General features: G+C 48.8%; 1 protein-coding gene across 2 annotated transcripts in view; it reads right to left on the minus strand.

Annotated features, from left to right (window-relative positions):
• LOC118095211 (inactive phospholipase C-like protein 2) overlaps positions 1–24,447 on the minus strand; it is a 38,128-nt gene that overhangs the window by 10,123 nt on the left and 3,558 nt on the right. For both annotated transcript variants that reach the window (XM_060281454.1, XM_060281455.1), the window contains exon 2: positions 2,020–4,503. In XM_060281454.1, coding sequence (XP_060137437.1) covers positions 2,020–4,446 — 2,427 coding nt within the window. In that variant the 5' untranslated portion in view covers positions 4,447–4,503. The remainder of the gene's footprint in view (positions 1–2,019; positions 4,504–24,447) is intronic.

Genomic DNA, 24,447 nt, shown 5'->3' on the forward strand with positions numbered 1-24,447 from the left:
GAAGAGCAGAGAGGAGTTACGCTTGTAGGACTGCAAGAAGTTTTGTAAGGAGGACTACAGTATATGAAATATTGCAGGCGGGGGGGATTAAGAAATGGATTATTAGTTATGGATTGTAAAAAGTAATAGTGAAAAGAATGAAATGCAAGATCAGTAAGGAAGATTGAAAATCATTAGACGTGGTTGATGGAAGTCCAAGGCTTATAGCCAAAATGATGTAAAAATGTGAAAAGATGTTATGTGGTGTATGGAGATTATATGCTATATATATATATATATACACACACACACACACACACACACACACACACACACACACACACACACACACACCGGTGTGTGTATGTGTGTGTGTGTGTATATATATAAAAATAAATAAAAATAAAGCTCACTTCCACCAGCTGATCTGCACATAACCTGTGTGACCTCTGAGTGTATGTGTGCATTGTGTGTAAGAGTGTGGCTCCCAGAGGATTGGCTAAAGGTGAGTGTGGCTCTCAAGGTAGATGATATAGATGACAGATAGATAGCCAGCCTTGAAATAGAGGACTGCCCTCTGTAAAGCAAGACACATGGCCACTCTGCACCTCCAAGCACTCACATCCCTTTCTCCCTTGCCTTCTCCAATGCTCCGGGAAGGAGAAAACTATTGCTGCTTGTTTGCGCTTGGCTGGAGCAGCCCAGAGGAAAACACAGCCGGGATGGGGAGGTGCTGCTTTGCTTGAATCAAGCCAGCTTTTTCTGTTGCAAATGGGAGGGTGAGGGTGGCAGCTCCGCCCTTGGCAGAGAAGGCAATGTGGGGATTAGAGAAACCAGAGGGCTCTCCAGCTGTTCATGGCTGTGACGGCTACAAAGCGAAGGCAGGTGGGAGCGAGATTCGTTATATCATAGGGACACAGGAAGTTGCCTTATGCCGAATTAAACCACTGGTTCTCTAGCTTAGCATTGACTGACTGGAAGCAGCTCTCCAGGGTTTCAGGAAGAGGATACTACTGACTAGCTTTTCTGATTGTCTCTGTGTCTTGAGTGCCGACCTGCATTTGAACCAGCCCTGACACTAAGGTTTATAGGACTCTTCGAATAATTCCTGGCACACTCCCTACAAAATGACGATCTCCTGCTAGTGTGGAAGTGGAGGCCTGTGGGACATTATTGTAATCAAACCAACAATTCATGTTTTGCCAGGTAAGTGCATGAAGAAGCTGAGGCTCACAGAGCTTTCCTGTAAAATTTGCTACAGAGAACTCTGTGAGATCACTTCTTTTGCCTGCCTGGGCAGAAAGCTGTAACATAGCATAATTCCCTCCTCCCAGGGCATCTCTCTTTTTCTTCATCATGCTTCCAAGCCATCTCCACATATGTGTTTAGAGCTCTGCAGCTCAGACACCATTTTGAACTTAGATTTTGTATTTTTGTAACTTAGATAGTAGTTATAAACCTGTCTTCATTTTGCTACAGTAACTGCTGCTTCAAGATCTAGATTAAGTAAGTAAATACTACTTGTACTTCTTCACAAGGTACTCTGCTGATCTCACTCACAAGAGCAAGGATAACAACTAAATAATATATTCCCTCCTTGTGCCTAAACCCATTCCTACAAAGCCATGAGCATTAAACAAGCTCCAAACCCCTGTTTCTAAGAATACCCTCGTATCTCGGAAATTGAAAAGAAACTGTTCTGGAAGTCTGTTCGACTTTTGAAACTTTCGACTTTCAAAGCACAGCTTCTGATTTGCTGCAGGAAGCTCCTGCAGCAAATCAGAAGCCGCAGAAGCCCCATTGGACGGTCAGCTTCCAAAAGAATGTTCGAAAACCGGAACACTCACTTCCGGTTTCCAATCATTCGGGAGCCGGAATGTTCAACTCCTAAGGCGTTCGGAGCCGAGGTACGACTGTACTCCATATTTTAAAAGTAGACAGGCATTCAGACAATTCAAAGACCCAGAGGACACCCTCCTCCTCCCCATCTCCAAGCCAAGCCCAGAAGGCCCCATCCCCCATCTCCCACTACCTGGGTACCTGCATGTTCTCCCGCAGGTCTGTGGCCTCCCGCAGTGGCTGAGTGGCAGTGCGGAACACCTCGTCAATAGCCTTAATGCCTGTGGCCTTGGTGGAGGTGTATTCCCGCATGCGCCGGCCCTTGCGTCCTGAGAGCCCCCTCCGGTGTGCTTTGCCTCCGCCTCGCCGGTTGGTGATGGCAACGTGGACAAACAAGGTGGTGTTGGCAAGGGGCTCGCCGGCCAGGGACTGGAGGGGCACGTGGCGGTACCCCACTTGGAGGCACTCGAAAGGAATCGTGTACTGCGCAATGAACTCGTCCCCGATGTAGTCGTCATCGAGCACCATGAATCGCAGAATTGCCAGCTCTGGGAGGTTCACCTGGAACTCCAGGGTCTCCTCAAAGATAGGGTTGTCTCCACTCTGTAGCACCGTCTTGGTGCGTTTCTCGGCGCAGTCGGCAGGAATGCCGTGCATCTCGGCGCAAACGTACGGCTCCACCACGTCACCCTTGGCCCCGGAGCCCTTGGGTTTGGGCAGATTCTGGCCACTGATCACCTTGAGGTGCAGGAGCTGGGCTGAGATGCCCGGCAAGGTGTCCCGGGTGTTTGCGCTGAAGTAGGACACTTCCTCACGCATGATGGCAGGCCGAAGGACATAGCCGCAGCCCCCGTTCTGGCGGAACCAGCCAGCGTTCAAGTCCATCATGAGGCCTGGCGTCTGGTAGTTCATGGCCACCATCTGGCAGCCGCACTTCCAGAAGTCCTGGGGGTTCATGTTGCTGGCGTCGATGCGCATGGGGCTAGGGTAGACCCGGGAGAGGAAGCGCTTGTTGTACTCCACAAAATCCTCCGGTTCTTCATTGGCGTAGCGCCCAGCCTCCACCTCGCTGAAGGAGCAGGTTTCCCAATAGCACTGGTTCCGCCGAGATGCCTCAAAGCCCTGGAAGGACACCGCCTGGCACAGGCTCACCAGGTCCGAGAGCTCGCGGCACAAGGCCCGCCGGCAACGTGGCCGCTCCCGGTCCTCCTCGCTGAGAGGCAGGCTGAGCTCCAGGGTCTCCTCATCATCCGACACGTCCCCTTCGCTGGCCTGGCAGCTGATGAGCAGCTTCCGGCTCTTGACGAGGATGCAGTTCTTGAGCTTTTCCGGGGAGGGGAGGTAGGACTCGCTGGGGTTTGGAGGCACCAGGTACAGCTTGTCCCCAAATGTCTTCCTCAGGTGCTCGGCCACCAGGTGCTGCTGGGCGATGCAGCAGCGCACCGAGAGGCACAGGATGAGCGGGAAGTCCGAGGCCTCAAATGCATGCTCGGCAACTGCGCCCACTACTCTAGAGAAGGCCAAGCGGGTGCCAGCACCAACTACTGGCTCCCCAGACGAGCCGTCGCAGACCACGAGTTCCAGGCTGCGGCAGCCGGCCTTGAGCGCCGCCACATAGCCCCCAATGTCTGAAGTGGAGCCACCCCAGAAGCAGCTGTCCTCAGCCAGGCACGCTCCGTGCGCAGAGCTAATGAAGTAGTGGGACAACGGCTGGGTCATGTCCTGGCACACCTTGCGGTGCTGGGGGTCGAAGATGTCGCAGTCAGCAGAGAGGAGGTAGCGAGTGAAGCCGTCAATGGCCAAGTAGCCCCTTTCCCGGCCTTCCTTGGAGGGCTCGTACTTCCGGACGATCTCCAGGCACATCTCCTCTGTCACACCCTCCATGCCCTGCTCGGCCTCCAAGAAGCTCATGAGGTCCTTCAGGCCCATGTACTCCTTGTTGCTGGAGAACTGGACCAAGAGGAAGAAGACCTCCGGCCTGGTGCACAGCTCACAGTAGGCCTCCACGAAGACTTCACAGCCCACCTCCTCCCCGAGCCGCTCGCTTGCCGCTTTCTGGAGCTCCTTGAACTTCAGCTCTATGGTGGAAGTCTTCATGCCGGGGTTGAGGGCCCGGATGAGCTGCACGGCGCGGGAAACCGGGATCCGGCCTTCCTTCTCCAGGTCCGCGATGTCGAAGACGGAGGCGATCCAGGAAGTGCGGGGGTTCGGGTGGCTGGTCTCGGGAGCCCCCTCCAGGGTGTGCTTCCCATAGGAGGCCAAGTACCGCAGCCCCATCACCCAGGCGTTCACCACGTCAGCAGAGCCGGCGACCAGGTCCAGGGACTCGTAGTTGTCCCCGTAGATGATCGAGAAGGCGCATTCATCCGGGAACTGGTCCGAGAGGCCGTTGGAGCGCAGCACCGGCGTCTTCTTCCCGACTCGCACCTCCTTGACCGACTTGATTTCAATCTTGGCCTTCTCGGAGTCTTTCTTGGAAGGCTCCCAGTGCATAAAGCGCAAGTCTGGGTCCAGCACAAAGAACCGGCTGTACATGCGGGAGTTGGAGCGCACTTTCTTCATCTCGCAGCCCTCCAGCATGAAGGAGATGCAGGCGGCGGTGCTGCTGAGCTTGCGGTTGCTGGGCATGGTGCTGAAGGAGACCGTCTTCTTCTTGTGTTGCAGGGGGCGCTGGCGGGACCCGTCCTAGGAGAAGGGAAAGGAGGAATAAGACAAGAGCGGTCAGGGGTGCAGTGGGATTCAGGCCAGGGCTTTCGAGTTAGGGCAGACACACAGGGCCCCCACTCCGCAGAATGAAGAGGAGGGCGCCCCACTCACCCACAAACACAGCAGGGCTGGCTTAGCAGATACGGAAGTATGTGAAGAAGACCATAAAGTCCACAGCCCGGAACAACCTTTCCTAACCAGGTGCCCTCCAGCTGTTGCTGCACTCCCATGAGCCTCAACTAAAGTGGCTGTGGCAGCCCAGGCCTGAATCCTGCTTGCCCACGGCAAGGCCACTTGTTTTGTTTTATTTGTATTCATTGCATTTAGGGGCAGATGGGGCTTGTGAACCTGGGAAGGCAGCCCATCTAGGAGAAGGAAAACCCTGATCCTAAAGCTCCACTGCCTTGGGGGAGAAGAAAAGGCTCAGGTGTAAACCCTACACAAATCCGAAGCGGAGCCCCTAAAGATGGTTGGGTGGCGCCTTGTTCGCCTCCTGTAGTCAAGCTGGTGCTAAACGTATTGCTCTGCTTTCCTTTGGACCAGTGAGACCGAGAGAGTGGGGGGGGGGAGGGGCGTGTCTTGTCGTCTAGGCAGCCCAGGACTTCCATACACACTGCCCAGGCTTGTGTCCTGAGAAAGGGTGGGTGGAGGACCTGAAGGAAAACTGTGAAGGGTTTGTAAGATGGGAGAACGCTAAAGAAACAAGGGCCGGGATGCTGAATGAAAAAAACTTTGGGCTGCATCTACACAACAGGGGACGGCAAGACCCTTGACACCTAGGTAGCTGCTGCTATTATTAATACCTTATTATTATTATTATTATTATTATTATTATTATTATTATTATTATTATTATTATTATTTTGTTCAGCTTCAAGAAACCAAAGACCAACCAGTCGCAGCTGGAAGGTGGGGGACGGACCATTCTTCTAAAATGATCAGGCTTGACCTGAACTCTGAAAACGTAGCTCTCCACTCCCCATCCTCCAGCCCCGGTGCAGGGGCCAGATAAGACCAAACTGGCTCCAGGAACTCAGAGCCAAACCCCCAATGCTAAAAATAGTTACATCCGACCATTCTGTTGATTCTTTCCTTCCCCTATTCCCTCACCCCCACACACACAATGCTTCCTGATAGGGGGTGGGATAAGAAAGAGGGAAGAATAGCAGAGGATGGAAGAGGGAAGAGGCAGGCAAACATACTGGGAATTCACAAATGCAATTACTGGTAACTGGAGGTACAGTGCGAAAATGTTTAAATCTATTTCCCATGAAGATGCTTGCTTAAGCCATGTTCTGAAGGCCTTGACTAATTACTTGGCTAACACATCACCCTCTGCACCCCAGTTGGCTCCCTTGGGTCTACAAAATGGCAAAAACTATAGGGATGTCAGCAGCATCCCCCACAAAAGTTAATTTCTCAACAGGTTAAAAGCTGCAACCCCAAACACACTTGCTGGTGAGCAATTCCCATTAAACTTAGTGTGATTTGCTTCCAAACAAATACATAGGAGGATTGTGCCCTTGTGTTAAAAATAAAAAAGGTAAAGGACCCCTGGACGGTTAAGTTCAGTCAAAGGCGACTATGGCGTTGTGGCGCTCATCTTGCTTTCAGGCCGAGGGAGCTGGTGTTTGTCCACAGACAACTTTCAGAGTCATGTGGCCAGCATGACTAAACCGCTTTTGGTGCAATGGAACACCATGACGGAAACCAGAGCGCACAGAAATGCCATTTACCTCCCCCCCCAAGTGTTACCTATTTATCTACTTGCACTGATGTGCTTTCAAACTGCTAGGCTGGCAGAGCAATGGGAGCTCACTCCGTCGCGGGGATTAAAATCGCTGACCTTCTGATCAGCAAACCCAAGAGGCTCGGTGGTTTAGACCACAGTGCCACCTGTGTGTTAGTGTTAGCCCCAGACCTGGTAGTGTTTCATTGCTTGGTAAATATACAGTTGGGTTTTATTGGGACAGTATTGTTATCCTGTAAGCTGCACAGAACTAAATAATAATAATCAGGAAGGTATTTTAAATTTTTAAAAGTCATTTCTCTCTGTGCAAGCTCAGAGCTACTCAGTTGACTTTATGTGTTCCAGGATTTTGAACTGAGCCCCGGTGAAGCTTCCAACCCCTCGCAATGAACACCAAAAGAAACAACAGAAATAGGAATAGCTTATGCTTAGCAATTTTATAAATTCATTCCCAGGGATGAGGTGAAGTATACCATGGTTAGGACCCCAAAAACCTTTCCTTAGCTAAGTCCTGGTACAGTTTCAAGGCAAAAACCATTTTAGGTTCTTCCTGGGCTTGCACTGCAAACAAGGAAACCCATCTTGGTGTAATGGTTAGAGTGTTGGGTTAGGACCTGGGCAGCCAGGGTTCAAATCACCACTCAGCTATGAAGCTCACTGGGTGACCCTGGGCCAGCCACTGTCTTCACCTAACCTACCTCACAGGGTTGTTGTGAGGATAAAACGGAGATAGGGAACAATGTAATCTAATATACACATTTTTGAAGAAAACTTTCTCCTAATATAATGCATTTCCGTATGTTTTTTCCACCAACATATATATGCCCTTTTATGCACACTTTACTCCAGAATGTGTGTGGTTTTTTGGGGGGGGAGTTGTGAGAGGGAGGTACACACTACAGTACTTGCCTAGAGAATTGCACTGCGCAGTTCCAAGACTTGTGTATTTCAAATGATGGTTGTGTTTTGGTTTGCATCTTGTTTCAAAGAGTTCTAATTTAAGTGGGATTGTCTTGAAATGCAAGCTGAACATAATTTTTCACCCATGTACCGTACTACCACGTGTGTGCAAATCTACTGCTATGGGCAAAGATTTGTAGCTGGGAATGCTAAGCCAAATACCAGTGTTAGAATGAAAAACCAAGCGCCTTATGAAGGCTGCATGCACACACCATACATTCAAAGGAATGTGCTTCCCAGGAAGGGTCCCTGAAACTGCAGAATACCCTTCATAGAGCTACAATTCCCAGCACCCTTTACAAATTATAGCTCCCAGGGTTCCTCCGCCACATTTATTGTTTCACGGGCCTCAAGCAACTTTCTCTCCAAGCCTCAGTTTTCCCCATCTGCAAAATGGGAACAGTTAAGTGATGCATGCCTCGTAGGACTGGTGCAAAGGCCAGATGCAATAGTAAAACTTGTGAAGAACTCTACCAATGCAAAGTGCCACACACAAACAGCCTTCGGCCACTATCAGCAGGACCAAGGACAAATCTGGCTGCTGACCAGGAAGCCTTGCCAACACCAGCACTCCATCTCCTGGGCACAATGAAAAAGGATAAGCTCACTGCCAGGAGACTGCAGGAAGCAGGGTAGGGAAGGTCACAAACAGCAGAACTCCCCTTGTGGGGGAGTGCCAACATTTCAAGGGTCCCAGAAGGGATTCCCATGTTGTTGTTGTTTTGAAGATTGCCACCCTCCCTCATTTTGCCAAGCCACTGTGACTGCAGCTAGCTTTTGGAGGCCACCTCTCTGATGGGCCAGGGAAATGTGCCCTTTCTGGGTCCTGGGCTGGTGAAGCTTGCCTGTGCATCTGGAAACAGAAAGGGCATCTGTGCTGGAAAGTCAAGTAACTTGCACCCCAGGGGTTAAATCTTTGCCAGCTCTGCTCCACTGGCATAAAATTGCTGCTGGATGTAGCCACCTCATCCTCTTGCCTAGGGATGCTACCTGAGGATCCAACCCCAAGCCTCCCTCACGCACACTAAGCGAGTGCTCCTTTCCCATTCTGCCTAGAATGGGCAGCTGGAAAAATGACAGCCTACTAGTACAATGCAACAATTAAGACTTTTAGACTGGGCTCAAATGCCCATCAGCTCACTGGGTGACTTTGAACCATTCTCCCTCTCTGCCTAACCTACCTTTCAGAGCTGTCATGGGGACAAACGGGTGAGAACCATGTGTACGACCCCTTGAGCTCTGTTACAAGGAAAGGCAGAGCTTAAATATAATGAATTGATGCCACCCTATGTCTTCTGAAAGCACACGGGTCAAACTCATGAAGCCTAATCCAAGTACCAGAATCTGTACAGTGGTACCTCTTAATTCGTTCTGGAGGTCCGTTCTTAACCTGAAACCATTCTCAACCTGAGGTACCGCTTTAGCTAATGGGGCCTCCTACTGCCACCGCGCGATTTCTGTTCTCATCCTGAGGTAAAGTTCTTAACCCGAGGTACTACTTCTGGGTTAGCGGAGTCTGTAACCCGAAGTGTTTGTAATCCGAGGTGTTTGTAACCCGAGGTACCACTGTAGTTGTGTCCTTTCCTTGGACGGATAAAACTGGGTTTCTTCCAAACCAGAACCAAAGCGGACACCCCCTCTCTCCTTTCACCGGCCCTTACGGTTGTGAAGACATGCCTGAAAGGCTGTGTGTAGGCTGAGAGCCAGGACAGGAAAGGTAACCTGAGAGGGGTATCACCACCACAGTTGCCAACCTGGAGGCAAAATAAATGTGGAGGAGAAGCACAGTCATAAATGCACTGTGGGCAGAGCTGTCAGCTCAGCAGCAAGGGAAAGTAACTCTGCACGGGATCAGAGGCAATCTTGACAGTCCTAATAGGAAACATATTGCTGGGTGGTGCTTTGGTGCAGAGAAACAGTTCCAGGTTATAAGGTCTGACCTTGGAACTTGAGGGCTTTGAGCCCACCCATCACCCACCCTGCATGTAGGGACCTTTTCCTTGCATGCCGCTCCCTTGGCAAGAGCCACAGAAAGCACATGAGCAAGAAGGAATGGGGTTCTTGGGACCTGACTGCCCCTGAGACGTTTCCATGCCCTGCCATGGGAACTCTACGGAGGCTGAATCCTCTTTTTTTACTTTCCTGGGCCACGCGGAGATGCAGGTGGGTCCCAGATCCGAGGAACGTAGGGGAGGATGGTTACCTTACCACCCTGAGCTGGGCAGAGACAAAAATCGACAGCGAGGGGGTGGAGATGAGTCAGACATCAAAGTTACATAATGTACCGTCTCTACGGTTACCACAGGAAGGAGGGGAAATTGATGGTTCCTAAATTGACACAGATCAGAAGATTGGGATGGAGCGGGAGATGTTTATTCAAAGTCATTATTGGGTTTTGGCAGCTGCAGGAGGGCGTGGGAGAGAAAAGGTGAGGTGCGGAGTTTGGGGGTAAATGTGGGTCAAAATTCCTGGCCTGAACACAAAAAACCGAATCCAATAGATTTTAGACACCAGAACCTGTTCTCAGTGCCAGCGGTTCATTCTTGGAGCATGTGAAGTCGCCCGGAGCGTAAAAGTCCAGAACTCTCTCCTTGCCAAGAGAACGTCATCCCTAAGTGAGTTTTGACAGCCAGATCTCACACACCTGAGCCTCACCTGCCGGTCTCTCAACCTAATTTTATTAACAGCACCCAAGATCTCAGGCAACCCCTTCATTACAAGCTAAGGATAAGGTAGAGTGTATAACTCAATGGCAGAGCACATGCTTTGAATACAGAAGGCCCCAGGTTCAATGCCTGCTGTCTCCTGGTGTGTCTGGGAAAGGCGCCTGAGGCGATGTCTGAAACAGCCATAGGTTTCTTTTGGGAAAACCATGGCAGTTCAAAATGCAATCCTAGTGCTTTATGTTGCATATGTGGTCTGAATAGCAGGATGAAGGCAGCCTCGTCTTATGACATGGTCTTATATGAATCTGCCTCGTGCTAAATCTAAAGCAATTAGGCATGTTCTGTCAACCTTTCAACGACAAGTTTACGGAGGACAGATGGATGGATGGCAATGAGCCCATTTGTGTCCTGTCGCTCTAGAGCAGGCATGGCCAAACTTGCCCCCCCCCGCAGCTGTTTTGGGACTACAATTCTCATCATCCCTAGCTAACAGTACCAGTGGTCAGGGATGGTGGGAATTGTAGTCCCGAAACAGCTGGGGGGGGCCAAGTTTGGGCATGCCTGCTCTAGAGGGTAGGACACGACCTGTGGGCTCAAATTAAAAGAAAAGGGATCCAGACTAAGCATTAGGAAGAACGCCCTGATGACTTGAGCTTCCCTACAGTGGAAGAGATTGCCTTGGAAGGGAGCTGACCTCCCCTTCACTAAGAGGTTTTTAAAGTAGAAGGTAGATTGCTTGCCAGTGCCACTTGTCAGGGACACTGTACAGTCGTACGGTGGAAGTCCGCTCGACTTCCAAAACGCTTGGAAACCAAAGCTCCTGCAGCCAATTGGAAGCCCCGCCGGACGTTCGGCTTCCAAAAATAGTTCGCAAACCAGAACACCCACTTCCGGTTGTCGATTGTTCGGGTACCGAAACGTTTGGCAACTAAGCCATTTGAGATCCAAGGTACGACTGTAGTAGATTTCTGTGGGGTTTTTGTTAGTGGAGGCCCAGTTCTATTCTGACTTCAGTAGCACTGGCTACCCCTCCCAGTTTGAGGCCATCAGCAAATTTGATGAGCATGCCCTCAATCCCTTCATCCACGTTGTTTATAAAGATGTTGAACAATAATGGGCCCAGGAAAGATCCCTGCGGCACCCCACTTGTCACTTTTTCCCAAAAGGATGAGGAACCACTAGTGAGTACTTTTTGGGTTCGGCCGGACCTTAGTAGCCTTCCTTATGTTTCACCCATGTATGAAGTATTTGCAAGACCTCACAATTTGTGCAGCATCCTTTTTTTTAAAGGCAAAACAGAGAGGGCCTTCAGCTGGTTACAAAAGCAATGGATTTTGAAAAAAGAAAGAAGGGGGGGGGAATGCACGTCAGGCAGCTCCGTCTTAATGAGAGAAGGAGCAAGATCTTCCGGGAAATACTCTTATTAATTTGTTTATATGCTGCTTAGTGCCAATAAGTGGTTTACAAAATATAAAAAGCCAATTACACAGACATTAAAATAAGAATATCCGTAATTAAAATGCACAAGAGAATAATCCAATTAAAATGACGCAGCCGTTAAAACAGGAGAGTCGTGGTTACGCAGTATCCACTTAGGGTACATTTAGTACCGTGTTTCTCATATTATAAGACATGTCTTATATTTATTTTTTCCTCAAAAAAACACACTATGGCTTATTTTCAAGGGATGTCTTATTTTTTCCCTCCTCCTCCTGCCGTGGCCGACATTGCTGCTGCGCCTATCACTATGTCTTATTTTCGGGGTATGGCTTATATTCCTTGAATGCTTAAAAATCCTGCTATGGCTTATTTTATGGGTATGTCTTAAAATATGAGAAACAGGGTAGGAGAAGGAATGATTATTTATTCAATACATATTATGTTATATTATAATCATAACAATCATTTGGTTGGTTCTTATGTTCATGATTATAATAAGCAATAAAGGTAAAGGTAAAGGGACCCCTGACCATAAGGTCCAGTCATGACCGACTCTGGGGTTGCGCGCTCATCTCGCATTATTGGCCAAGGGAGCCGGCGTATAGTTTCCAGGTCATGTGGCCAGCATGACAAAGCTGCTTCTGGCAAACCAGAGCAGCACATGGAAACGCCTTTTACCTTCCCGCTGTAGCGGTTCCTATTTATCTACTTGCATTTTGACGTGCTTTCAAACTGCTAGGTTGGCAGGAGCTGGGACCAAGCAACGGGAGCTCACCCCGTCACAGGAATTCGAACCGCCAACCTTCTGATCAGCAAGCTCTAGGCTCAGTGGTTTAACCCACAGCGCCACCTGGGTCCATAATAAGCAATATCTCACTTCAACTCTTACAAGCATTTGAAATCTCCATTCTAAATGAATGAATCTTGGAGCAGTCTTATGCATGTTTACTCCAAAGTAAGTCTGAGTGAAGTACAACAACAAAACTGCCTTTAGAGGGTACTGGACCCAACAATTCCTCTTCCAGAAAAGGATGTCAAGCACAGGAAAGTATTCAGAGGCAACCGACCACATAAAGGTGGTTTTGGGCCACCACCACCCCAAGTTTCAAAGATATCAACAACTTGTTGAATAGGGTACCAACCCTTTGGAATGGTGACTGCCTACTGCTGGCACTCACAGTGCCTAAACGCTTATCACTTTAACAAGGAAGGGAAGATACTCTTCCCCCAAGCAAACAATGGACGGAAGGCATGACCCAACCCAGTCCCTTGTGAGAAAGTTACCTTCCACAAGTGGGGAAAGAATAGAATACTTTCGGAGATATGAGGCCTCTGCATATTCTTGTTTGCATAAGCAACAGGCAGCAGACAAGTTTGGACCAATAGTCAAATCCTACTTCGTGCTCCTCTACCCATAATTGTTTCGTTGCAAAAAGAATTATTTCCTTAATCGTTGTTTACTGCATTTGCACATGTATGTGTTTGTCTCTTGTGGTTTGTCTCTTTTCATTTTGTACACGAAATATTCAAAATCTAATGAATGAAACCCTGTAAATTAAAAAAAGACGCCTTTTGTACATAAATGACGAGTTGTATTGCGGCCAGGCTGTCCTATCTGAGCCCCACCAAAATGAACAAGAGCTGCTTGTTTGTTCCAATGGGGTTTTTGCACGGAAGAACTTCCTAGAGGATTGTGTGTCTGCCCAAAGGTTCTGTAACATTCAGAGAGGAGTAGCCGTGGGGAGTAGCTGTGAGTTTATAACAGAGCGTCCGAGAGTCCAAGGTTACCATGTGGCTCACTGTTCTTCATCTTAAGCAAGGTTATGAAAACACAGAGGCTGAGGACGCTGAGTTTTTAGAAACCAGAGAAGGAAACAGAGTGGGAAACAGCCCCATTGCTGGAGAAAATAGCTTTTTTTTCTGTCCCATGCATGGTTCTCAGTCCTCTGCCTCCTTCCCCCTACAACTACTGGTAATAGCCCAGCTCAATGCTTCCCTTCTTCCTTAGCCTAAGCTGTCACAACAGCCTGGGTTCTGCAATAAACAAGCAAACAGTGCCTCATAGATTTGCTGTAAGAAGTGATGTTTGGTTTTGGCTAGACATGCATTAAGTTATATTTAGAGCTTTGGGTACTCTACACTAAAAAAAAAAAGCAAGAAAAATCTCTGCCTAGGAAATCCCAATTCTGCCAGCAAGAAAAAAGGTAGGTTCTGCAACCTGCATAATTATGCAAATCGGAACTATTTCAATAATCTCTTATTTTGCACGCTTCGATCCAGATTGCCTAGAGAAGGGCCAGGAGCTATGATTAAACCTAGCCTGGACCCAGAAAATAAAAACTGCAGACCAGTTGCCAACATCCCCTTTCTGGGCATGGTGCTTGAGCAAGATTGTCACCAGCCAGCTCCAGGTACTGTACTCTTGGATGAAGCTGACTTTCTAGATCCATTTCAACTGGGCTTCAGGCCTGGTTTTTGGAATGGAAACTGCCTCGGTTGCCCTGGGGGATGACCTTTGCTGAGAGGAGGAGGACAGTGATCCTATTGATTCTCCTGTATCTCTTAGAGCCTTTCTGTACCACGTGGTATCCTACTGGTTAGGCGGTCTGGGCTGGGAGTTGGAATAACCTCAGTGATCCTGCTCCTATTGGATGGCTGATTCCAGAATGTGGTGCTGGCAAGGTCAGCGCTCTGCTCCTTTGCAGCTAGGCAATTGGGTTTCCTATATAGTGGTACCTCACTAGATGAATGCCCTGCTAGACGAATTTTTCGCTAGACGAATGGGTTTTGCGATCGGAGGTTGCCTTGCAAGACGAATTCGTTTTGTGAAAAATTCATCTAGCGAATCACGGTTTCCCATAGGAATGCACTGAAATTCAATTAATGCGTTCCGGGGGGGGGGAATTCAATGCATTCCTATGGGATTCACTAGACAATTTTTTCCCAAAACGAATTGACTCGCAGAATGAATTAAATTCGTCTTGCGAGGCACCACTGTATATAGATCCCCTATTTCATGGGTCATCAAAGCAGTGCCCTGGATCCCCTGGCACCCTTAAAGTCTTCCCCTGGCACTCACAAAGCCATTGAAGCCTCCCTCCCATCGTGTCCTTGGTCGTGAGCAGGGGTAGTTACTTTTTTCCCTCCCTTGAGAAGTACACAGAATAGGAGGAGGAAGTTGGAAGAATGACGTTCTTGCCTACTTCTTTCAACTCTATGTCCTTTTCGTGGCTCAGCTTAATTCTGCTCTGTCAGCTCCTCGGGAAAGTAAGGTCAGCGCATAAGCACTTTCTTTGGGGATGGGGGACTGATCCATAGGAGGAGGGGGGAGAAAAGCGACCAGAAAGGGTGGCAGCACCCACACACAGCGTTTACTCAAAAATCAAAATGTGCCCATGGCCTAGGTTGGCGACCTCTGCCCTATGCTGTTTAACATCTGTATGAAACTACGGACAGATGCTATCTGGAGTTATGGACTACTGTGCCATTCTGGAGATGCATGTGACATGCGGGTCTCCCTCTCCTTTTCATGAAATCAAGGTGAGGCATTGTGTAATCTGAATCAATGCCTGGGCACTGTAATGAACTGGGTAAACTTGACACCGAATTTAGACAAGAAAAAGGTACTATTATCGGGTAGCTTGTCTACCCCACTGAGCAGCATTCAACCTCTATTTTTGCAGGGTGGGGGCAGGGGCTTGGGCCCCCGGGGAGATTTATGGACAACTGTGGGTTTAAGCTGAGTTCTCCCTAGTCCCGGACCAAAACCACTACCCAACACACATTATACATTTAAAGCAGTTTTAAACAGCATCACACCTGCTGACAGAAGCCCACAAACTGCTTCAAACAGCACTTTTAAGAAGTGCTTTAATCCCTGCTCATCAGCTGATGACGACACAGAAGGAAAGGGTTGAGCAAGGTCAGGGAGGGGTATGGCCTAGGAAGAGTCCCAAGGGCCGGCCAGAGAGACTGTGAGGGCCACATTCAGGTCATGGGCCTACCCCTCGCCTTAGCACAAGTGCTTCTGTGTGTGCATTTGCTTGTGTCACATCTAGTGCAAAGTGTCACACCTAGTGCTGGTGGACCAACAGCCATGTAAAGCGCTTCTCCCTCTAGCTATCCCGCTGCGGGATCAACAGCTATGAATATCTTTGAATGCCCCCACCCAAAAGCAGCCCCAGATGGTGCCTCAGGTTGCTTTGAATGGTGCAAATGTTTGCAAGAGGCTCTGCTTCTCTCTCTTTAATGCGCTAAGCAGATGGACACCAGGCTGCGGCAAGGGGGGGGGGCGGGGGGAAGGGACTCAGAAACTGACTAAACCTCTTCCCAGCATGAGATGCACTTCCTCCCTATAAGGCACAGCTGAAGAGCCGGATCTGGACCTCCTCAGGAAGTTTGTACTAGAAGAATAACTTTTCCTGCCTTTGGGATCTGAACAGGTGTTTTGGCTTGGGCTGGCTTGGGGACAGGGAGAATAAAATAGGAATGCAAAGCCAGGAAGGAAGGAAAGAAGGAATGACTCCCTTAATAAAGCAGACTGTAGGGCTGCCCAGCGCCAGCTAGGCAGGGCTTAATTTAGGCTCTTCACAGCTTTGCTGTGAATTAATGCTCCCCTTGCACAGGCGACTCTCAAGCACTGCCTTGTTGGCCAAAAGTCACGTCTGCATTCCTTGGCTCATCAGAGCACCAGACCTCAAGCCAGAACCTCCAAAGGAGGGGAGAGAATGGCTCTGAGCGTGTACAAAGTGAATGCCCGGAATTTCTCAGAGTGGTTGAACAATCCATCCCTCTTCCCAAGGAATTCTGGGGATTGGAAATACGGGCCTTGCAACAACTCACAGCACCCTTGACTAACTACAGTTCCCAGGAAGCTTTGGGGGAAACCATATCTGCTTAAAGTGGTATGATAGCGCTTTATAGTACAGATGTGGTCCATGTTGGAGAAGGTCAGTCTTAGGCAGCTCTGCATGTTCATAGAATCACAGACTTGTAGAGTTGGAAAGGACCTTGAGGGTCATGTAGTCCAACCCCCTTGGCAATACAGGAATCTCAATGCGCGGTCTCCCATCCAATTTGAAACCATACCGGACCCTGCTTAGCTTTGCAAATGTGCTAGCAGTTTTATTGCTGCCCCACTAGGAGGATCCTATTAGTACCACGGCAGCAAGACCAAAACGATGCCAGCAAAGACTGCAGCACAGAATGAACTAAGATTCTGAAGAAAGCTTTCCAGCCTCCCCCAGTTGCTGTGGTGGATCCGGTTGCCAAACTGGGCAGACTCCTCCCCCCCTCCCACCGCGAGAATAGCCCTCTGGCACCAGAAGATTATTTGCTTTCTTGGTCCATTAACCTCCAGTGATTAAAACGCGTCCTGCCAGGCCCTAATCTCAAAAGTCCCAGTGAGCTGCTTTGCTGTCCAAGTGGAATTAATTTGCTAACGAATTTTTTGGGGGAGGGGGTGGAATTCGCACCTTCCTTGCTAAAAGCTCCTTCTCATCCCCATCTGCATTCCTCCTCTGGGGCAGCCTGGTCAGGGTAGCAAAAACCCAAGCAAAAAAATTGTCAGTAAATAGCTGAACAACAGATGGGCAGCCAACTGCATCGCTAGCCAGGCAGGTGGAAAGCAGAAAAGGAATTGCAGCATTGCACCAGGCATCGCCTCCTCCCCACATCCCACTGCAGCCTCTCAGATCCACCGGGGGAACCTTTTCCCCCTTGGCAGAAGGTATCCCATGCCAAAGGCTCATTTGAAAATTGATTGAGGGCTCAGCCAGAGACTGGAGGAGCTGCATTCATGTTAGATACCCGAAACACTTTTTGAGGCACCTGTGAATTCTCTCTGAAGTGCAACCTCTGTCCCTTCTAGCTTTTTCCAATCTGGGACTCTCCAGATGTTTTGGGCTATAGCTACCGCTTGAAGTCCAAAACATCTGGAGGGCATGGGATTGGGGTCAGATGGTGTGTTCTCTCCCCCCCCCCCCGCTCAGTCCCCTGTCCCAGAGAGATGCATCCTTTGGCAGTGGACACGTGGTCTGTGTTTCTTCTGCAACAGATGAAGGGGGTGGGTGGGATTTCTGCACCAGGACTTCTTCAGCTGTCACTTGGAGGCAGATGTAACCTGCGTCAGTCAGTCAGTGTGGTGACGACAATGAAAAGGAAGCATTTTTGTTTTATTTTTGGCCATTTGTTTAATTAGTTCCGTCCATGCATCACACCTGAATAATGGAGGTACACAGACAAGTGCTCATGGAGGGAGGGGGGACTGCCCATAAATGGGCAACACTTTCCCCCTCCAGTACTTGACAAAGATGGCCTTTGTGTGCACCTTTCAAAAGGATCCTGAACTACCTTATCTAGAAGACCTTTCTGTTCCGGTGCCCTACCGTGCAACTAAGCTTGCAATGTTAATTCTAAGTGCATACTTCTTCCCTGTTTACCTTGCCTCCATTTCCCTTCTACTGCCCTGATGTTGTCCTCTGTGTCAAATTTTAGATTGTATGTTCCTTGGGGGCAGAGACATGTCCTCTTACACTCTCTAAAAACGCGGGATGAAACCTGGAGACCAGAGTTCAAAGCCCAATTCTGTTCAAGTCTCACTGGGTGACCTCAGGGCAGGGTGCTATCTTTCAGCCTCAGTTTTCCTATCTGCGAAATGGGAAGACTAAGAGCTCATTGTACAGCTCAAAGACAGGGGTGGGGGGAGTCTTTGCAGTACTTTGCTCTATGCTTCACTGTAGCTTGGACCACATAGGCCACTGAGTGGGCGTTCCATATCTTTTCTCACCCCTTCCAGATTGGTCAAATTTGTACCCAAGCCATCCTCCGCAGCACTCAGACCACATACAGAGGGAATTAACCCACTCCATCATCACAACAACCCGGTTAAAGCTGGCAGGAAGCTATCTCAAGGTCGACTAGTGGGCTGCATAGCCAAACAGAGATTTTATTTCCCTAGCCATGCCCTTGCCCCATACCAGGTCTCAGGATTCCATGAGTTTAGCTACCAAGGTAACAGGGCTTTGGCACTTCTTGCTGTGCCTTTCCAGATCTTCCCGTGCACTTGCAAAAAATAACGTGTTCTATCACCGCCATGGGCACATCCCAGGGAATTCGCCTCAATCTGCATGCACCCAAACCCCCAGGTGATTTTTTTTTCCTTTAGAAAGGCTACTGGAGGAATGGTGAGCTTGTTCCGTCACCCGCACTCTGTGCACGAGCTCCATTTAGCCTTTTCAAAACACGCTCCAGACTGCAGGGCAAGCTAATTCCTTCTCCTCCAAGGTGCATGAGAAAGGCCTAACAAGCTGGGGGGGTGGCAGAGGGGCTGGAATGCAGCCCACACGCCCTGTATTAATAGCACCGGAGCAATCAGCGCTTAAAATAGGCTGCGAGGAGCAAGGAGGCGGGTCTCGGGTGACAGCAACCTATTCTGGAGATGAACAACCGTGACGCAAAAACATTTAAAAGGCCGCTTTTAGAAACACCCACACACCCACCTACCAAGGGCACCTCCATCAGAACCCCGCAATAAACACCCACAGTGAGATTCATGCCCCATAGATGGGGGAAATAAAGGAGGGGAAGCAGGGGGGAGTCAGTAATATCAAGATTGGACACCTGGAGCAGAGCCACACCTTGAGGGTTTGGCACATGGTGTTTGCTACAGCTCAGCCCTACCGCTGCCGTGCAGGAAAGTGTCCAGTGCAAAGAATTCTGGGAGGAACCAGGTTCAACCCTCGGTTAAAAGGATCAAGAGAGCGGGTGACGGGAACGACTTTTCGCCCAGTTCCCTAGGAGAGCTGCTGCCTATCAAGGGCAGACAACACCAACATAGCTCAGTTGGTACTGCTTCTGAGAGACTCTTCATCTCAGGGTTGCGGGTTCGAGTCCCACGCTGGGCAAAAGATTTCTGCATTGCAAGGGGTTGGAATGGACGGTCCTTGTGGTCCCTTCCAACTCTACGATTCCATGAACGTTGGGACACGTGAGACAACTAGCCAGTCCTGGGAATAAGGTCACTTTCAAAGTTTATTTCACAGGCTGGGAATGATGCTCTGCACATGCTGCCAAACAGCTGCTGCCAGTTGGGGTAAGCAGCAGATCTCTGGTGACTGGTCAGATGCAAAAGAAGGCTGGGTTCTTGCATCTTTAATAGTCAAAATGCTCTACCTGCTGAAATTCTCCATGCAAAAATTAAAGGCACAGGAGCCCCCATGTCCCCAGTTCTTTCTTTTTAAAAATCTGGCTGCCCTAAGCAGATGCAGAAGCCCAAACTCCACCCAAGTGCAGCAGAGTTTTGAGTGCCAGAGTTGCAAATTTCATTTTGAAATAGTAATTTGAGTGACACTCAAGAAACACAGCTCACACTGCGCGTGCATAAAATCTGACAAGCTTAAAGGATACCGTGAAGCAGGGATCTCTGCTTGAGACCTGGGAAAGTCACTACCAGTCGGAGTACGTGGCTGCTGGTTAGACGGACCAGCGGAAGCTTTGTTTGGTTCTATTCAAACTTAAATACTGTCAATGCATTTTTAGGTAGTAAGTATTAGGGTGGCCAGCTGCAAAAGGGGAACAGGACCCCTGCACCTTTAAGATCTGCGCAGAAGAGGAAATTTAATTTAGCCAATGTACGCAACTGTTAAAGTAGTAGGAACCCTGTCCCCTTATGCAGTGGTGTCCAAACTTTTTTCAAAGAGGGCCAGATTTGATGAAGTGAAGGGCCGTGGGGGCCGACCAAAGTTGATGAGCTTTTTTTGGGATTGAAGTTGTTTTTAGGATTTTACCCCAGGACATATACTGCCACGGGGGCTGGATTAAATCGACCGGCAGGCCGGATTAGGCCCCCCAAACGGACTTTGGACATCCCTGCCCTTATGCATTGGGCCACCCTTGTAACTGCAGTGCTATTTTTCTAGAAAAAGAGGTGACGGAACTCACCATGAACACATCCCTTGTTCTCTTATAATGACAATGGTGCCCACCTGAGAGATGCCGGAACAGAGTTCTGGCCGGGGGGGGAGGGGTTTAGCCCTGAAGCAATTTCAATATTTTGCACCGGTTATTTTTTTCCCTTCCCTGCCACAAGACTTCTCAAAAGCATAATTGTAAATGTTGCAATGCATACATCTTCAATTAGACTCCGTCGATAGCCATACCATTAGACTTGCTCACACCAACAGCATCTCATCGTTGAGGATTAAAGACACAGACCTTGTGGGTTCCCTTCCATAGGCATGCACACTACTAAGGGGAGATGGGGTGCAGCCAGGATCCCACCTCCCGAAAAACTCATTCTCAGAACCCATTTTCAGAGCCGAAACCCTGTGAACATGTGAAAAAATAATAATGTCAGGTGAGCCCTGCAACAAAACATTATGGGGTGACGTTCTCCTGACCTCCAAGCCAGATATGCCCTTCTCCCCTTTTTCCCATTAAAAAAAAGGCTTAGCTTAGAGTTTTTCTCCCTAAATCTTTTGTATGCGCTTCTGCATAACTTGAGGTGTCCCCCCACCCCCACCCCAAGCCTGCTGGCACTTCCCCCTCAGGTATGAGTTTTGGCTACATGAAGATTGGCACCACAATATAACATGGAGCGCTTCTGCCCCTGAAAGTCACCTGCTGCTTGACTTGAAAGCTCTCACACCAATCTCAGGGCTGGCATTAGGGCAGAGTCCATAATTGACAACTGCATTGGGGATCCCTTGAGGTGGTGGTTGGGGTTTCCCAACCCAGAACTCTGAGCAGTGCTAGCGGCTGCAACGAGATGCCTTTCAAATTTCCCACAATGCCCAGTGAGCAATGCACTGCCTAGAGAAGCTTGCCTGGTGCCTTCATTACAAAACTTTAGGCACCAGGTGAAAACATTTCTCTATAACCAGGCTTTAAATGTGTTTGTGGAAGAGGGATTGGTGTTATTAATTAATTAAATTTGTATCTGTAGGGCAGTTCACAACACAAAGTACATAATAATAAAAATAAGAACAAAAACAAATTGATAATGCTCCCTCCTACAACTCATTTAAAAGGGCATTGGATGTCAATCTGCCAAAGGCATGGTGGAAGAAGAATGTTTTTGCCTGGTGTCTAAAGGTAAATAATGAAGGCACCAGCCAAACCTCCCTGGGGAGAGCATTCCACAAACAGGGAGCCACTGCAGAAAAAGGCCCATTCTAGGGTTGCAACCCTCCGGACATCTCATGGAGAAGGTTATTGGTTTTGCTATTTACAGGTGAAACTCGGAAAATTAGAATATCGTCGAAAAGTGCATTTAGTTCAGTAATGCAACTTATTATTTTTTATGTTTCTTTTAATTTTTACAAATGCCTTCTTTTGGAAATTCCACAGTAATAAAACAAAGTTACAATAATACAAAAATAAACGTTGCTATTACATTTCACTAATTACATTCCATTTACAATTGACCCGTCGAATGACAAATAATTACAATTGCAACAAATAAAAGCTTGACATATCTTGCTTTGCATGTCATGCATCTATCTCATATATTGGTTTCACCTTTTAAGTTGCATTACTGAAATAAATGCACCTGTATGTTCTCATTTTGTACTTCCATGCTGTGAACCACGATGTGGTCTTCGTGTGAAGGGCGGTATACAAATTTAATAAATAATAAATAAAACGATAACTAGATTCAACGGTCCATAAACCCTGCGAATGCAATCGGCAGGTGAGCGCTGTCTCCACCCAGGATTCCCAGCAACAGGCATTCAGAGGCACACTCCGACAGGAGGGTAGAACGTAGCCACCCCAGTGGGCAGCCACTCAAATTCAGCTTTTCATATGGAGCGGCCCAACTGGATATTTAAAACAAAAACAATCCACATAGCATCTGTGGCCCTACCGCCCCTTAATCTTCCCTCTCTGACGCCCAAGGAAGTTGCCATTCCCAGAGGGCCCCCAAATACTTTCGTCACGAAAACAGCAGCACAAGGAAGGTCACGTCACAGCCAAACAAGTGACCACGTGATTCTGCTTCCTTGGATCGTCCTCCAGGCCAAGGAATGGCCTTGGCCGTTTGGATTCTGGTAAACAAGACATAAATAACCCAAGGGAACCCGAGAACCCCTTCACAGCAGGCGATGATGGAGGGGTGGGGGAGATGACAGCAACATCCTTCCAAGGATACATGCACTAACAAGTTCACTGGCTCTCCCCTTGCCCCGCCCCCCCCCCGGCGGCATAAGGCTTGGCTCATTTGCAGGAGTGATCAGCAACTACCTGCTGTGTGTGTGTGTGCCTTTCTGCTTGCTCCCTAGCACCTCCCTCAGCCTGGTGAAGGAACTCAGCCGGGGAATGGAGTGAAAGAGCTGGCGCCACTTGTGGCTGCATATGCACCATGAACTTAAAGCACATTCCCTCCCTGCTTCCAAAGAATCTTAGGAACTGTAATTACCCTTCAAAAGGAGTTGCCATTCCCAGCACCCTTGACAAGCTTCCATTTCCCAGCGTTCTTCTTTTGTTTTGGACAGGCGGAGGGCTTTAAATGTGCTTTGAATATACGGCATGTGCACAGCCAACAGTAGATAACATCCGGGCTCAACTGGCAAGCAGGAGCTTCGTTTGCATGCAAATGTTGCGGCCAATGTGACACAGTGATCTGGCCAGCCTTGGTTTGCAACAGGGATTGGACCAGGCATAGGCAAACTCAGCCCTCCAGATGTTTTGGGACTACAACTCCCATCATCCCTGACCACTGGTCCTGTTAGCTAGGGATGATGGGAGTTGTAGTCCCAAAACATCTGGAGGGCTGAGTTTGCCTATGCCTGGACTGGCCCGTTGCGGAAAATGTCAGAGACACCCTCCTAGGATTTCTGTATGAACTTCAACCAGAACTGACTGTGTGTGTGTGTGTGTGTGTGTGTGTGTGTGTGTGTGTGTTTTGCTACTGCAGGCTCTTTAGGGAAAGGCCGTAGCTTAGAGGTAAGGCATCTGCCTTGCATGCAGAAGGTCCCTGGGTCAAAGCCTGCCATCTCCAGGTAGGGTTGGGAGAGAATCCTGCCTGACACCTTAGAACAGGGGTCAGCAACCTTTTCCAGCCATGGGCCGGTCCACCGTCCCTCAGACCATGTGGTGGGCTGGACTGTATTTTGGGGGGGAAATAGGAACGAATTCCTATGCCCCACAAATAACCCAGAGATGCATTTTAAATAAAAGGACACATTCTACTCATGTAAAAACAAGCTGATTCTCAGACCATCCGCGGGCTGGATTTAGAAGGTGATTGGGCCGGATTTAGAAGGCGATTGGGCCGGATTTAGAAGGCGATTGGGCCGCATTCGGCCCCCGGGCTTAGGTTGCCTACCCCTGCCTTAGAGAGGCACTGCCAGGCAGTGTAGAGCTGGGTGGGTTAGTGGTCTGACTCAGAATAAGGCAGGTTCCTATATTCCAGTGGGAAGAGGCTCTGCTTAGAAATTCTGATTAGGCTCCCCTTTTTCAGTGTTGGAAATTAGCCAGGCGCCAGGAGCATTTTGCGACTGGCACAGGTTCAACTGCGACCACCTGGAGATCTCTGGGTGCCAGGTTGGTGACTGACGTCTCCATCTGGCTGGTTCCTCCAGCTTTCTTAAGCGAGTAAGCAGAAGGGATTATTTATTGCATTTATATTTTACCTTTTTCTCCATGGAGTACATAGTTCTCCCTCCCCCCCCCCCCGCTTTCTCAGTTACGGTAATCCCTACAATGACCCTGTGAGGTATCTGAAGAAGTGTTAACAGGCAGTAACTGGCCCAAGGTCACCCAGTGAGATTCATGACTGAGTGGGGATTTGAACCTTGTTCTCCCAGGTCCTCGCCTAACCACTACACCACACTGGCTTCCCAGAGTTCTTCTGCTATGTGGAAGCTCTATAAATTAAGTAGGTAAATAAATAAATAAATATGAGGAAAGCAAAATGTCACTTAGAGAAGGACCGAAGGGAGTTGTAGTCCACATCATCTGAAGGGCACCAGATTGGGGAAGGCTGGACTACAGCTCCTGAGCAAGTTGTTAAAAGCACGCAGTAACCAAGAGATGTAACGGAATGCATGAAGCAGACCAAAGTTGGGAGAAAAACTACCATTTGTACCACTTTCGACCCTCTCTCAT

Source organism: Zootoca vivipara, chromosome 13 (assembly GCF_963506605.1).
Source record: "Zootoca vivipara chromosome 13, rZooViv1.1, whole genome shotgun sequence".
Classification (NCBI taxonomy): domain Eukaryota; kingdom Metazoa; phylum Chordata; class Lepidosauria; order Squamata; family Lacertidae; genus Zootoca; species Zootoca vivipara.